The sequence below is a fragment of the Prionailurus viverrinus genome, unplaced genomic scaffold (genome assembly GCF_022837055.1).
Source record: "Prionailurus viverrinus isolate Anna unplaced genomic scaffold, UM_Priviv_1.0 scaffold_53, whole genome shotgun sequence".
Lineage (NCBI taxonomy): Eukaryota > Metazoa > Chordata > Mammalia > Carnivora > Felidae > Prionailurus > Prionailurus viverrinus.
Window position 1 is genome coordinate 684,312 of NW_025927616.1, and position 16,756 is coordinate 701,067.

Genomic DNA, 16,756 nt, shown 5'->3' on the forward strand with positions numbered 1-16,756 from the left:
CCAAGTCCCCGCTCCTCCGTCCCTCGCTCCTTCTTCCTCACCCCAGCAGGACCCTGGCCGCAGCAGGAAGCAGCTCCCTCCCCCGCATCCCCCCCCCAGCCCTGCACACATCTCCCCCAGCCCATTACCCAGCAGGACGGCCCCGCACCCCACCATCACCCAGCAGCACCTTGGCCCCGCACCCCCCCCCATCACCCAGCAGCACCCCGGCCCCGCACCCTTCATCACCCAGCAGTAACCCGGCCCCACACCCCCAATCACCCAACAGGCCGGCCCTGCACCCGCCATCACCTAGCAGCATCCCGGCCCCGCACCCCCCATCACCCAGCAGGACGGCCCCGTACCCGCCATCACCCAGCAGCACCTTGGCCCCGCACCCCCCCATCACCCAGCAGCACCCCGGCCCCGCACCCCCCATCACCCAGCAGTACCCCGGCCCCACAGCCCCCATCACCCAACAGGACGGCCCCGCACCCGCCGTCACCCAGCAGCACCCCGGCCCCGCAACCCCCCCCCATCACCCAGCAGCACCCCAGCCCCACAGCAGGAAGCAGCTCCCTCTCCTGCATCCCCCTCCCTCTTCCCCCTTCCCCGCCCCCTCCGCGCCACGGACTAGGCTGCAGACTTCCAGAAGAGTGTTGTCCCTTGGACCTGGTTTCTGTCATTTAGCTTGATGTCAAGGTTCTTCCACTTGCTTGTTGCAATCAGTACCTCACTCCTGTTACCTGCCTAAACGAATCACTGCTGGGTCCGCGGAAACCACGACTCTGAGCCGCGTCCCACCTGCACTCAGGCGACACTGTGGCCACCGTCCCGCGTCAGGGGGCGCGCCAAGAAACGCGCTCCGGCGGACAGCACTTCAACCGGCCGGGCTCCCTCGCGCTCCGGCCCTGGGCGGCTTCGGGTCGCCTTCCCGGGGCGGACACGGCCCGACCCCGCCTCCCCGCCGCGACGACCTGCGACCTCAGCGGCGACCTCCGCGGCTCCCTCCGCGCGTCCCCGCGCAGGCTCCGCCCCTCCGGCGCCCCGCCCCGCCCCGCGCCCAGGCGGAAGTGACGCACCGGAAGCGCCCCTGGGCCCCTTGCAGTGGGGGGAAGGCATCAAACCCCCAAGATGGCGGCGGCGTCGGAGGAGCGGATGGCCGAGGAAGGAGGCGGCGGCCACGGCGACGGCGGCCCCTGTGCGGCCGCCGGCTCTGCCCAGCGCCTGCCGCCCCCGCCCCCGGCCCCGGCCCCGCAGCCGGGCTCCCAGGCGTCCCCGGCCCCGCCGCTGGCTCCCGACCAGCTGCCTCAGAACAACACGCTGGTGGCGCTGCCCATCGTAGCCATCGAGAACATCCTCAGCTTTATGTCCTACGACGAAATTAGCCAGCTCCGCCTGGTGAGGCCCCCGCGGGACCCCCGCCGCCCCCTCCGCCGGCCGCGGTCTGGGGAGGGGGCGGAGAGGCGAGCGCGTCCCCGGGGAGGGAGGCGCAGCCGGCTCCGGGACGCGGAGTCCGGGCGCCGGTCAGCGGGGTCGCCCCCCTTCCTGCCGCGGGGTCGGGACGGCGGGGCCCGGGAAGCGGGGCGGGAGTTGGGCGTCCCGCCGCCGCCGCCGCCGCGCCCGAGCGCCGACCTCGCGGCTCCGGTCGCCGCCTTTTGTGCCCCACCTTCCAGCCCCCCGGCCGGGCCGCGCCAGGTTCGGCTCGTCCGTGGGGATCACGCACTGTGCCCCCCTCCGCCCCCTAGGTTTCCCTGCTGGTCAGGCCTCCCCCACCCCGGTGGGCGCCCGGAGGGGCGGGAACGCGACCCGGCACCCCCCTCCTCCGGCTGGCCGGTGACGAAGCCCGGCTGGGCCTCGCCCCGACCCTCCCCACCCCCGGGCCGCGCCGGGTCTCCCGGCCGTTTCCTAACTAGTGACCCCGGGCCCCCGGCCGCCGGCTCTGGGGGACGCCGTGCCCCCTCCCCCCCCTCCGGAGCCGCGGAGGTTCCGCGATCTGTGCCGTCAGGACCCTACCGCGCGCCGAGCTTCGGCCGAGGGCTTGACGAACGGCTCAGTTGAGGGAGAGGTTGTGCTTCCTGTCGTGGGTTTGTCTCCGAGTGGGAAGGAGGTTGAAGGAGGTGGACATTTTGAAGGGACTGCAGACCGGTTCTGTGTCGACGCGAAATCCGGGCTCGGGGTGGCTTCTGAGAGGACAAAGACGGACTTCTGGATGCGCTGTGCGCGGCAGCTTCCCGTCGACCGGCCGCGTTCACACCTGCAGCTCCGGCTTGGCCATGACCGCGCTGTGGGAGGGAGACCAGACTTCTCAAAGGAAAGTGGACGAATTTTGATTCAGACCGACGGCCGGTGTTCTTTCTCGCCAACCCGGGCTGCAGGGCGGAGAATTCTTCCGCTGGAAAGTGCTGTTTCCAAACCGGTTGTCCCCGAGTTCCCAGAGCATGGCACCCTGGAAGTCCCTGTGGAACCTCCAGCATTCCCTCGGGTTGGTAAAGCATGGTGTCCGATCAGGCTTCCTGCCGTCCTGTCTTGTGTCTGCGGGTCGAGCCTCTGAGCCAGACAATGGCTCTGTAGAGCTTGGCGCGGTCACACTTCTGTAGGTGTGGAGGACACTGGGTTCTTTCTCAGTCGTTCACTTTTTTAGAAATTAAAAGCATTTTTAAAGGGGGTGGGGGGACTGGCTTCTTACGGGACAGAGTTAAAATGCATCCCAGTTTATTGATAAATGACGTCTTTCCAGTGAAATACTGAGCTGCATTCTTAAGCTGTCACCTGTCCCAAGCGTTTAAGGATACGATTTGTGGTCTCAAACAAGGATTTTTCATAGGGAGTCCCTTACCATCCCCTGCCCCACCATCGCCCCCCACCCCCACCCCAAAAGGTTCTGCAGCCAATTTTATGTCTCAGAGAGGGGTGCTTTTTCCCTCTGGTTTAGTAATGAGGAAATTCCTTTGTTTACTTAAGATCAGTAGATGATTCTTAGATTAAGTGGATAATCTTTTGTGGGGATTTGGAAATGTCTTTGGTTTCAGAGTCATTGGTTTGGTGTCCTAAGGCACAATTCAGGTAGCATTATAAAAGAAAGATGTTCTTTCTTGCCACTAGATGTCAGCATTAATTTAGTTGTGGTCTTTATGAAATTGGCAGTCTAGAAGCTGTGTGGCGGGTGCAGGGGGTGCCTGACGTGCCCTTTCTAGCCAAGTGGCCGTTTGTACCTAAAGAACTGTTTGCCAGAAACTCCAGGAACGTCAGTGTGGGTGCTGCTATCTGGAGCGTCAGTTTCTTAGCTCCTTTCATTTCTAAGTGTGTGGGGATTGTTTGTTTGTTTGTTTGTTTGTTTGTTTCATGGAATTAAGGCTGGATATGCTTTGAAGAGGGCGATATTAATTAAGAACAGAATTAGCTTCCGTAAAGCTAAATGTCAACTACCCAGCGGTTGATGTTGGGATATTTGGGGTTTTTCTTCCTTCCCAGGTTACTTGCCTTACTAGGACCTCAGCTGTAACTGTTAGCACCTAAATTAGGGAACAGGCACAAAAGATTTGCTCTCAAAAGGTTGAAATTGCTAAAATAACATTCTCGAATTCTCTGTGCACTTTGGTTGGTGTAGTCTTTGCTTCCTGTGGCCACGAATAATTTAAATTTGACTCCGCAGTCTGGCTACTTCCAAGGGATTGTGCAAATAGCCTGTTGAATTGTTGGGGCTTCCCTGCCATTGACTGTTACTCCAAAAATATGCCCAGAGCCTGGAAATCCTGGTTACACAAAAATAGTTATTTAAATATTTAACTCTTCCAACATACTTAAAATTATTTGGCCAAGTAGAACTTTTGAAATGACAAAACTTGTACTTTGAGTTGTTTTTCCAGTAGATCAGACAGATTTGTGCTGATGCAGCTTTAGACGGTCACCTAGGCCCCCTTGACAAGTTTGAGAGTTTTTGAAACAAGTAGCAAAGGTTAAGAAGTGAGTTCCTGCCCTGTTAGGGAGCTTGTCTAAGCCAGGCTTGAGCGCAGAGCTCCGACTGGTGAGCACGGTGTTCTCACTCACTGAATCACGAATGTGGCAGGCATTTTCAAAGATGTTTTAGCGAGATCCTAGGAGTTTTTTCCTGTGTGGTTTGAGCGTAGCTCCTGTAAATTTAATGGAATCCTATTAGCGGTTCAGGTCATAAGTACGACTAAAGGTTAAATTCAGAAGGCTTGCTCGTTATCTAGAAGGAAATTTTTCGGTAGGTAACCAAATGCAGACATACTTTATCCCAATGTATTGCCTTAGACACTCTAGCTACTTAAATCTGTTCCCCGTTTATAGTTCCTTTTCCAGCTTGTGTTCAAATATGCTAGAAAAGTGTAGTCACAGAGAAGGTTGATTGGTAGAAAATACAAAGGAAAATGAGAAACAGTTATTCTTTATTTTTTAATAGCCAAGCTGTTTTCCTCATCTTTGTTGTTCTGTAACATTTTTTTTTTTTTAAAAATCCGGGACATCTTTACACTCTTAAAAGTTATTGAGAACCTAAGAGCTTACCTTAGAAAATTCTAGAAGACACAGGAATAGACAGTACATACGTCATCAACTGTCAAAAAACGTTATCACGTGTCCCGTTGCCTCTGGAAAAGCCCACTATGTGTTATAAAAGAACGAGAGTAAAAGTGGCAAGTTACATCTTGGTATTAGGAAAATAGTTTGTCCTCACAGACTCTCAAAAGGATCTTGGGGAGCCCAGGGGTCCCTAGAGCACACTTGGAGAACCACTGCTCTTTGTTGCGGTGTTACAGAGAATATATTCTTTGTGTTGCTGATTTGTGGCTCCCCCCTCCCCATCTCATCATTAGGTTATTTTTATTACCAGGTACTTAAGTACAGGTACATGATTATAACATGTGGGGGACAATTCATTATTCCTGAAGATTCTAGTCTGAAAGAGGGTTTCAGTCAGTAAGCCTGCCCGCAGGATCATGAAAACAGAAGGAGCATACTTACAAGGCGGCAGATAGCAAGTGCAAAGATGATAAATACAAGAATGTTGAGGTTATTCAGGAGAGGCTTCCTCAAGATGAGTTTTTGTCCAGTTAGTAACAGTGAAAGAACGTTCCTGGCGGAAACAAAAATGACATGCAGTGTGACGAAGTGCTTGGAGCAGGGTGACTAATCAGAGCAGCAAGAGGATTGTGTGGCGTGTCATATGACCTACGGCAATGGTCAGGCTCCCCCTCCCTTTGCCCTTTTTCATGTCACAGACCAGCCAGATTTAAGAAGCTGTTTTGAGAAGCTCCAGCGTGGACAACTTTTGGGGGGGGGGGGGGGGGGGGGGGCAGGTGAAGACATCAGGAAACAACCCGCACCCCTTCGTGTCATCATTTCCTGACCGGGGCCAGAGGCACCTGCGCGCCCCACATGCAGGGTGTGCGGGTTCTCGCGGGGTGGGAGAAGGTGCTAGCTTCAAAGGATGGCCTGTGCGTACGGTCCAGTCTTTGACGTTTGAGACTAGGAGCAAAAGATCACCTTTGCAAGAGGTTTCTCCCGGGCACCTCCTTCCAGCGTCTTGCACGAAGGTCGATTGAAACCAGCATCGGGGCGCCTGGGTGGCTCAGTCGGTTGGGCGTCCGACTTCGGCTCAGGTCACGATCTCACGTCCGTGGGTTCGAGCCCTGCGTCAGGCTCTGGGCTGATGGCTCAGAGCCTGGAGCCTGCTTCCGATTCTGTGTCTCCCTCTCTCTCTGCCCCTCCCCCGTTCATGCTCTGTCTCTCTCTGTCCCAAAAATAAATAAACGTTGAAAAAAAAAAATGAAAAAAAAAAAAATGAAACCAGCATCGTCGAGCTGTTGGGTTTCCCAGATACCCCAGTCCTGCAAGCACGCCTCTTCTGTCCGCAGCCGCTCCTGCCTGTCTTCGGGGTACACCGTCCTGTTAGCACCGCGGGAAAGCCTCTGGGATTCTTGCCTGAACTTGACCCCCTCCTGTTCCTCGGAGTTCCCCCTACAACACTGCTGCTCTTGCGTGTTGTGTTGGAATTGTCTCCGGAAGGGCCGGTCGAGCGCTGAATTTAGGCTCCTTATACCCTTTCATCAGGGATCCTTCATAGTCTGTGATTCTGTATCAGTATTCAATATTTGTTGAATAAATGAAATCGTTTTCTCTCTCTCTCTCTTGTTTAAGTTTTTTACTTACTTTGAGAGAGAGGGAGGGAGAGAATCCCAAGCAGGCTCTGCACTGTCAGCAAAGGGCCCATTGCAGGGCTCGGCCTCACAAACCGTGAGATCATGACCTGGGCCAAAACCAAGAGTCCGACGCTTGACCAGCTGAGCCACGCAGGCACCCCTGAATCGTTCTAAAAAGCACTTCGCTGCCCCGTGTGACGAACACAACATAAATGTTGTTGTGAGGGGAGTGTATTTTCTGTACAAATTATAGCAGAGCTGAAACGTGAGCTGCTTCGTATTTACCTCCAACAGACAAGATGAGAAAATGTTTTAATTTAGGAGCATTTTAAGAAGCTTGAGTGAAAAATTGTCTTTTTTTTTTTTAACGTTTATTTATTTTTTAAAGAGAGAGAGTGCGTAAGCAGGGGACGGCAGAGAGGGAGGGAGACGCAGAATCCGAAGCAGGCTCCAGGCTCCAAGCTGTCCGCACAGAGCCCGGTGCGGGGCTCGAACCCACGAACTGTGAGATCATGACCTGAGCAAAAGCCGGACACTTAACCCGCTGAGCCCCCCAGGCGCCCAGAAAAATACTCTTAATGATAACAAACATCGATAAGATGATATGAAGCTAGTGTATAGTTAGTGAGTAGCTGTCTGCAGGAGAACAAGAGACAGAGCAAGACAGACAGAGTGAGCGGCAGAAGGGCAGACAGGGAGGGAGAGACAGAATCCCAAGCAGGCTGTGCGCTGTCAGCACAGAACCCGACTCGGGGCTCGATCCCACGAACCTCGAGGTCATGACCTGAGCCAAAATCAACAATTGATTGCTGAACTGACTGAGCCACCCAGGCGCCCCAGAAAAGTTTTTCTCTTTGGCTTTTAGGAGGCATTATAGAAGTCCTGGGCACAGGCTTTTCTTCCTAATTGTTTTGCTCAGTCTGATAGTAAATTTATATTTTCTTTCCAAGTGAACATCTACGGGGGAAACCCAAAAAATGTAAAAGTTGTGATTCTAGTACATAATTAACTCTGTGTCTCTTTATATGGGATTGTATATTAGATAATCCATACCATGGAAGCACAATTTTTAAGTGATTTGTTACCCATCATTAACTTTTTGCCACATTTGCTTTATCTCTTTCAGTTGTCTGATCATTCTCTCCCTCTCTAAATCTACACACAGATTATTTATTTCACTAAACCATTTGAAAGTCAAATGCAAATAAAATGACATTTTTGTCCTTTTTGTAATCACACTATTATCACTTTCCAGGGATTTAAAATTACATTTTACATTTTAATTTCTCAATTGTCCCCAAAATGTCCCTATAGTGTTTTTTTGGTTTTTTGGTTTTTTTGGTGGATGATAAGTGCTTTGAATCTAATAAAACATTTGTCTCTTTAGAACATTCTCCCTCCTTTTTTCATTCTTTCACGCAGTTGGCATTTTGAAGAATCAGGACAGATGGCTTATAAAATGTTTTACAGTGCAGATTTGTCTCATTGTTTTCTGGTTTTTGAACTTTGGAAGAATTTTAGAAAGATTTTGGTCTAGCGCCATCTCTCTAACCTCAGCACTGTGGGGAGAACACCCACCGATGTCCTTGAGACCTCATGTTGCCTGCTCAAGAAGTCCTACTTGAGGCCGCTGCTGACAGTCCCTGCCGCAGGACAGTGTTCGTGAGACCGCAATCAGTTGAGAGTAATTAGGGTGATTATTTCCATCTCTGTGCTGCCGATTGCTAAATTTAAGAAGATACTAATTAGAAGCCTGAATTCTTAATTTTACTTTTGCCACTGAATGGTGTGGTGACTTTGTGCAAATTACATAATTTCTTAATGTCTCCATGTCCTCACTGAAGGTTCTGGTGTCTTAAGTTCCTTCCACTTTGAGGGTTATTAGTAAGCAGCCTAATCTTTGGTAATAGCTTCTGGATTCATTGGAGAAAAACATCAAGTATTCAGTTCACTTGAGAACGTAGACCATGAAATAAGTACATGAAAAATGTGGTTCCATTACAATATTTCCTTGATTCTAAGATACAGCTTCAGATTTTAACATTTTTGAAATCAGAATGTGTCTTGATCAACTTATATGTAGATTTGTGTAGCAGTGTTTATGTTCCCGCCCCCCCCCCCCGCCAGAAGAGCTTTTGTTAAATTAGTAGCATCTTAAAGTCTCTATAACATCTTAAACAAAATCAAAGAAGTCCACCATTTTATATTCCAAGGCATTCTAAGACATCTGAAGAAGAAATGCTGCCAGTTATAATTCTAGGACCATTTCCAATGTCAAATGTTAAAATATGCAAAAATGTGCATCTTAGAATCAGCCAAGATTTTGATATTAAGATTAGGTTTAACAGGGAAATTGTGGGTCGCACACATTGATGGCGTACGTGTCTTGCATCGTCAAGAACCGTGGTGGCACAACATGTCAGAAAAGATTTCTAAACAGAGTGAAGAAAAATTTTCATTACTACTTATGTTAGAAAATGATGAAAAAGATAAACGTGGCATTTTAAATCTTGAAGTACTTAACAAGGAAAAACCACATCTGTTCTCTCAAAGCAGGACAGCAAGAGGGACCCAAACCAAATGTCCCCATTAGAGGCTGATATTCCATCAGCTCCGTTCTATATTGATAGTGTAGGTTTTGGCTGATCTATAAATGTCATGGTAGTTTTTGACAGAGTCATCATCTTTGTATATTAGACTTCAGAATTGTATTTTACTGTCTTAGGCAAATGGCTGAATTGCTAGGATTTTTGTTTTGTTTTATAAACCAGGGAAATAAATACTCTTCCCTTTAGCTTTGGGAAATTCTTTTTTTTTTTTTCCAATATATGAAATTTATTGTCAAATTGGTTTCCATACAACACCCAGTGCTCATCCCAAAAGGTGCCCTCCTCAATACCCATCACCCACCCTCCCCTCCCTCCCACCCCCCATCAACCCTCAGTTTGTTCTCAGTTTTTAACAGTCTCCTATGCTTTGGCTCTCTTAGCTTTGGGAAATTCTTAAACTACCCATATGTATAAAGCTATATTTTAAATGAGATAATTTTGCATTGCAAGCTAGCATACATAATCAGGTATCGCAGGGGGAATTAGCGTACAGTTGACCTTTGAACAACGCAAGGGTTAGGGGCACCAACCACGATGCATTTGAAAATCCCCATAGAACTTTTGACACCCCCCCCCCCCCCAAAAGCTCAACTACTAATAGCTTACTGCTGATCAGGAGCCTCACTGGTGACATAAGCAGTCCATTAACACATGTTTCAGGTGTTGCACATATCATATGCCTTATTCTTATGATAAAGTAAGCTAGAGAAAAATCATTTACAGTTAAATAATCTTTAAAAAAAATCATAAGGAAGAGAGCTGTACTGAATTTATCCACAAAAAGAAAAAAGGAAAATGCATGTATAGGTGGCCCCGTGCACTTCAAATCTGTGTTGTTCGGGGCCCAACTGTTCAGAGGCCACTTTGCTTCTTTCTGAATTCTCCACAAAGATATATGATCCGTTGTATCTTTGTTTTTGTGCTACGGTCAGTCCATGCTTATCAAACATCCAGGAAAGAAAGAATACCACTTTAAAGGCTGATCTTTTCCTACAGTATTGACTAATGCTTAAAATATTTTTGACTTCAGCTTTTTTGGTGCTGTTCCAATTTGTCTGTCTTTGTGACCTCCTGTTTTCTCTTTTTACCAGCTTTTTTTTTTTCAAGTTTATTTATTTTGATAGGAACACCCTGGAGGGGAAGAGGGAGGAAGGGAGAAAGAGAGAGAGAGAGAGAGAGAGAGAGAGAGAGAGAGAATGAATGAATCCCAAGCAGGCTCCACACTGTCAGCATGGAGCCCAATGCGGGGCTCAAACTCACAAACCATGAGATCATGACCTGAGCCGAAACCAAGAGGCAAGACACTCAACCGATTGAGCTACCCAGATGCCCCATCTTTTTACCAGCTTTTAACATTAAATATTACTTGAGGGGCACCTGGGTGGCTCAGTCCGTTAAGCATCTGACTTCTGCCCAGGTCATGATCTCCCGGTTTGTGAGTTCATGCCCTGTGTTGGGATCTCTGCTGTCAGAGCAGAGCCCACTTCGTATCCTCTGTCCCCTTCTCTCTGCCCCTCCCCTGCTCATGCTCTCTGTCTCAAAAATAAAATAAACACTTTTTTTAAATTTTGAGACTCTGTAGATAAGCCTTTATTTCTTTATCTTCCATTTCTTCCTTTGGGGGTTCATCTTCATGGATTTTCTGGACCCACATCTTTGGTCCTAATAGTATAGCTGCTTACAGAAAATGACCATTCTCCATACGAGATCTTTCCCAAAATGGGCAGTCTTTTTAAAGTTCTTTCTCGTTACTGATTTCTCTGCTCCAAGTATTTCACTCACTCAGCTTTGCCTGCACATCTGCTCTGTTGTCACTATTTGCTCAGTGGCGTAGTCACTCCAGACCCTGTGCCTTCGCACGGGCCACACCTCTATCTTAGGCCCTTTGTCCTCTTGAATGGAGCACTGGTTCTTCAGGTTTAGTCCTGGGATCCCAAAGCGGTTCCCAAGACCCTTTGAAGGAGTCTGTAAGATCTAAAATATTTTCATTATACTACTAAGCTGTTCTTGCCCATTTTTTCACTCGCCTTTCACAAGTGGACAGAGCTTTCCAGTAGCTGTTGCGACATTAGATGATGTCAGCAAACCGAGAGTTCATGAAATGTATCCTTGTGTATTATGTTTTCTAGGATTTTCCAAGGTAATATCTCAGTAGATTGAATACAGAAGCAGATATGATATTTTACATCCTCTAAAGCCACATATCAAAGAGATTTGCAAAAATGGAACTCACTAGATACTTTTAGAAGCATTATTTTTCCTTTAAAAGTTATTTATGTTGGGGCACCTGGCTCGCTCAGTCGGGGGAGCATGAGACCCTTGATCTCTGGATCGTGGGTTCAAGCCCCACGTTGGGTGTAGAGATTACAAAAAATAAACGTTAAAAGTTATCTTGATACATATTGTTTTTATTACTGTCATTTTCTTTAGTAGACATTGAAGGTATGTTGACAGTTGGTTTATTTTAGTTAGAAACAGATCCCTCCAGGGCAGCTGGGTGGCTCAGTGGGTCAAGCGTTAGACTTCAGCTCAGGTCATGATCTTGTGGTTTGTGAGTTCGAGCCCCACATCAGGTGAGCATGAGCCCTGCTTCTCTCTTCCTTCTCTCTATGCCCTTCGCTCACTTGTGCCCTCTTTCTACCAAAAAGGAAGGGGGGGGGGGTAGAATCCCACCATATTTTAAAATACCATTTATTAAGAATTACTCAGTACTTAAAATTTGCTGTTCTTGTTTTCAAATTGAAAAGCAGTGTTTTTTAACACCTTTCATCTGGCGCGTTGTGAATTAGGAAGCCCATAGTATTTAGTACTAGAGCAGTAAAGCCTTCATTGTCCAGGTTGCCAGAATTTGTGTGTCTGTGTTCTCAGGGGAAAACAGACACCAAGGATTTCATCAGCATTTCCGTTTCAACAAGGGAAACGTTTGTGCAAGCGTTTGTGCTTGGGCACCACGAGAGATGGGAAGAAGCACATGACAAGCCCACCTGCTTGACTTGGCCTTGGTACAGATTTACCTGTGTCGTGCACTCTCAGTGTCCACACTGTGCAGTGAGAGCTGGTGTTCAAGTTGATGGCCGAGTCACTGCCAAATTCTCAGGGATCAGAGAAGAAATGGATTTTGCGTAGCAGGTTTTGTTAGGATAACAAAGGTGCCGGGATGTCGCAGAAATCTAGCATCTATGGAACAAAGTTTTCAAATTAGTACGAAGTTCAACAAAATTTACTTAATGTAATCTTTACATAGTACTTTAGAGTTTACCAAGTGATTTTAGCGTCTGTTGTTTCATTTAATCCTAATGATCTCCCTGGGAGTTAGATGCTGCCCACCTTTTACACACGGTAGCTGACTTGCTCAAGAATGTGTAGAAGTCAGGCTCCACTTTAGATGTTCTGACTGTGGTTTGGTGCTTTTACTCTATAAAAAGTACAGTATTCCTCAAAGATTCAAAATATTCAGGATTCTGCTACATATGTTAAAATATGTCATGGAGACTATGGTAGTCTAGCAGAGACTAACTCTCTGTAGTTAACCCTGACTGGTAGAAATAAATAAGAATTCTCATTCTGATTATAGGTGATATAAACTTTATGAGAGGTTGAATACACATTTTTAGCTAAAGGAGAATTTTCTTTTTTCAAACTTGGAAAAACCTTTTGAGAGGCGCCTGGGTGGCTCAGTCAGTTCAGTATCCAGCCTCGGCTCAAGTCATGATCTCACATCTTGTGGGTTCGAGCCCCTCGTCGGGCTCTGTGCTGACAGCTCGGAGCCTGGAGCCTGCTCCCGATTCTGTGTCTCCCTCTCTCTCTACCCCTTGCCCCGCTTGCGTACTCTCTCAAAAACTTAAAAAAAAAAAAAAAAAAAGTTTAAAAACCTTTTGAATACGTTGATCTTCATGACTATAGTTCTGACCATAGTGGTGGGGATACATTCAGAACATTCAACAAATAGCTAAAGGTGAAATATCCCTTGTCTACACTAATATTAATTTCTTAACGTAATGTTGCAAGAGTTAGAAACTATGAGGCATTCGCCCGTATATACTGATTCAAAGATTCAGACGGCAAACGAGGGGGCAGCATCAGCACAGAGCACTTGCAGCTGACAGGAGTCTAGGTTAATTGTTATTTATTTGGTTTTTACTTTTTAAAATTCTTTCTCCTTCTTCCTTCCTGTAGGTTTGTAAAAGAATGGACTTGGTCTGCCAGAGAATGTTGAATCAGGGATTTCTAAAAGTGGAGAGATACCACAATCTATGTCAGAAACAAGTTAAAGCACAACTTCCAAGGTACGCTGTGGCTAGTGACGGCAGTAACTTACAAGTGGGGGTTTTTGTTCGTTTCTTGGTTGTTTATGTTTTTGGAATTTATGTCATCTCTACACCCAACATGGGGCTCAAACGCATGATCCTGTGATCAGGAGTCACAGCTAGGCACTCCTGTTTATTTGGGGTTTTGTTTTTTAATCTGGGTAAGTTGACGTGTTACACGGTTTCCAGATTTTTGTAGGGAAGGGTACCCAGATCACAGTAAGTGATTTTGACCCTCGTTTGTCCACCATTTCTGTTCAACATTTTATTGAGGGTTGTAGCCAGGGCCGTTAGGCCAGAAGATGAAATAAGAGGCGTCCAGGTTGGAAGGGAAGAATTGATACTCTCTTTTCATAGGTGACGTGATCTGACACGTATGTGATCGCGTACATAAGGAGTCCACTAATGGTTAGAGCTAATAAACACGTTCAGCAGGGCCACAAGATGTGAGATCGATACACAAAAAGGAGTTGTGTAATTGTACGTACTAGCAATAGATGATCCAAAAACCAAAGTAACACCGTTCCAGGGTGCAGGGATGGACAGAGTGGATGAACAGGAGTGGGGGATACAGGCTTCTGGTTACGGAATGAGTAAGTCATGGGGATGAAAAGCACAGCACAGGGACTCTAGTCAAGGGTACTGTCACGGCGCTGTGTGGTGCCAGACGGCAGCTCCAATTGCCGCGAGCGTGGCATAAGGTACAGAGACGTTGAATCACCACACTGTGCGCCTGAAGCGAATGTAGCACTGTGTGTCAGCTAGACTCAGAAAGGGGGGTGGCTCCCGGCGGGCTCAGTTGGTAGAACATGTGACTCTTGGTCTTGGGGTTGAGTTCCAGCCCCACATCGGGCGAGAGCTCACTTTAAAGAAAGGACCAATCCCAGGGGCACCTGGGTGACTCAGTCGGTTAAGCATCCAGCTCTGGCTCACGTCATGATCTCGCGGTTTGTGGGTTTGAGCCCCCCGTTGGGCTCTGTGCTGACAGCTCGGAGCCTGGGTCCTGCTTCGGATTCTGGGTCTCCCTCTCTCTTTCTCTGCCCCTCCCCCTCTCGTGCTCTGTCTCTGTCTCTCTCAAATATATTTTTAAAAAGGCAGTTCCATTTACAGTACCATCAAAAAGGATAAGATGTATGTAATGACTGTAACAAAAGACGACTTGTCCCCTGAAAACCAGAAGACATTGGTAAAGGGGATTTGAAGAGACTTCAAAGAGACATTTCACGGTCACAGATGGGAAGACTTCATACTGTGAAGACAGCAGTTCTCCCCAAGCTGGTCTGCACATTCACTGCAAGTCCCCTCAAAATCCAAGTTGTCTTGTTTTGCAGAAAATGACCGGTTCGTCTTGCAATTCTTACTCCGAATAACCAAAGCAATCTTGAAAAGGAGGAACAAAGTTGGTAGAGTGCTACCTCTTCCCAGTATCAAAACTGACTGCAAAGCCACAGTAATCGAACCAGTGTGTTGCCGACACAAAGACAGACATATGGACCAACGGAGCAGAACTGAGAGTATGGAAAATAGATCCTGATACGTTTACTCCGTTGATTTTCAACAAGGACGCAAGACCACTCAGTGGGGAAAGCGATGTTTTCCACAGATGACGCTGGGACACTTGGGTGTCTGTGCGCCAAGGAATGAACTTGGACCCCTTCCCCACACCATCTACGAAAATGAAGTCCAAATAGATTACAGATCTAAGTGTGAGCGTCAGGGCTGGACGATAAACCCTTAGATGGAAACAGAGTCCTGACCTCCATAAACTTAGATTAGGCAGTGGTTTCTTTGCTAGGACACCAAAAGCACAAGTAACAGAAGAAAAAAGTCTGGACTTCATCAAAATTTTAAACTGTGCTGCAAAGGACAACATCAAAAAGTGAAAAAAACACCCACACAAGGGGAGAAAATATTTGCAGCTCATACATCTGTTGAGGGACTTGTGTCCAGATTGTGCGAGGAACTCTTAGAGCTCAACAAGAAACATAATTGAGTTAATCCACTGACAAATAACCCAATTTAAATGTGGGCAAAGGGCTTTAGTAGGTATTTCTCCGGAGACGATAAACTGAAGGCCAGCACACACGTACGGGGGCTCAGCATCATCGGTCAGCAGGGCATTGCCCAGCGGAGTGCTGACATACCACTGAACACCCACTGGGACGGCTGAAACAAAAAAGACAAAACGTCTTGGGAAGGATGTGGGCAAACCGGAACCTTCACAGATCGCTGGTGAGATCGTACACTGGTTCTGCCACTTGCGAAAACACTTCGTTCCTCAAAAGGTTAAACATAGAATTACCATGGGACCCAGCGATTTCACTCCTAGGTATATAGTTAAAAGAAATGGAAGCATAGCCACACAAAAAAATTGGGACAGGAGCATTCAGTGCAGCATCATTCATAGTAGTCAGGAAGTGGAAACGACCCAAAAGTCATCAGCCGATGACCGGAAAATCAAAGTGGTGGCGTGTCTATATGATAGAATATTAGTCGGCCACAGAAAGGAACGAAGCCCGGGTGCACGCTACAACGCGGCCGAGCCGGGGGAAGCGTGCTGCGTGAAGGAAGACGCACACAAGATGCTGCAGGCGCTACCACTCCAGATATCTGAAGTGCCCAGAATAGGCGGATCCAGAGAGACAGAAAGGAGACCAGCGGTTGCCAAGGGCTGGGGAGTAGGAGTGACTGATGACAGTTACGGGCCCTCTTTCTGTGGTGTGAGAATGTCGAGAAGTTAAATCATGCTAATGGGGGCACAGCTCTGTGAATATACTAAAAGGCATTAAATTATACACATTAAAAGCGAATTTTACATGTGAATTACTTCCCAGTGAAACTTTAAAAATTTGAGCTGATTTTATGGGTAAAAACATACAGTTCACTTGTCTCTGTGTCCCTTTGTAATTCTTTCCTTTACCTGATTTTTCTGATTCAAATGGCCATTCGGCTCGATATAGCCAAAACACAAAGAAACTGACATTTTTTTTCAAGTATTTCACCAGTGCGTACTAGTCTTCGGCAGGGATTTCTGGATATGGCGATTCATTGATCGTTAGTTACAGTTAAATGGTGACCCGACTGTAGAGATCTGAAGTAACATGTAAATGTTCAGACTATTTCAGTAAGGCTTTTTTTTTTTTTTTTTTTTTTAACTTGAGTGAGAGAATCCTAAGCAGGCTCCACACTCAGTGCAGAGCCGAGCACAGGGCTCAGTCCCACAACCCTGGGATCAGGACCTGAACCGAAATCAAGAGTCTGATGCTCAACCGACCGAGCCCCCCAGGCGCCCCGAGGCATTTTCATTGCTTAACATTTTGGTCCACGGTACTTCGTTCATGATGCTTTCCTTTATTACAGGAGGGAGTCAGAAAGAAGAAACCACTCGTTAGCTCGCCACGCAGACATTCTTGCCGCCGTGGAAACAAGGCTCTCACTGTTAAATATGACTTTCATGAAGTATGTGGATTCCAATCTCTGTTGCTTCATCCCAGGAAAGGTAAACTAGGATTGCTTACGTAGGACAGCTGGTCGCTCTGCTTAAGCTGAAATTACTAGAAAGTGATTGTTGAAGTGTCCGAGTTGTTCCTGCCTCTCTGGACTGAGTTTCTGTGAATGGATTTGTTTAGCTTCAGTACCGAAACTGATATAAATACGTCCCGTATGTGATCTTCATGTTCAAGGTTCACGTTAGGAA

General features: G+C 47.6%; 1 protein-coding gene across 2 annotated transcripts in view; it reads left to right on the forward strand.

Moving 5' to 3' along the window:
* Positions 1-1,096: 1,096 nt before the first annotated feature.
* The window catches only part of FBXO28 (F-box protein 28), a 30,087-nt gene continuing 14,427 nt past the window's right edge, over positions 1,097-16,756 (forward strand). The window contains exons 1-3 of one of the 2 annotated variants that reach the window (XM_047848149.1): positions 1,097-1,380; positions 12,929-13,038; positions 16,420-16,558. In XM_047848149.1, the coding sequence (XP_047704105.1) occupies positions 1,114-1,380; positions 12,929-13,038; positions 16,420-16,558 (516 nt within the window). In that variant the 5' untranslated portion in view covers positions 1,097-1,113. Of the gene's footprint in view, positions 1,381-1,457; positions 2,465-12,928; positions 13,039-16,419; positions 16,559-16,756 lie in introns of those variants that run through there. The other variant, XM_047848148.1, reaches the window with a different exon arrangement.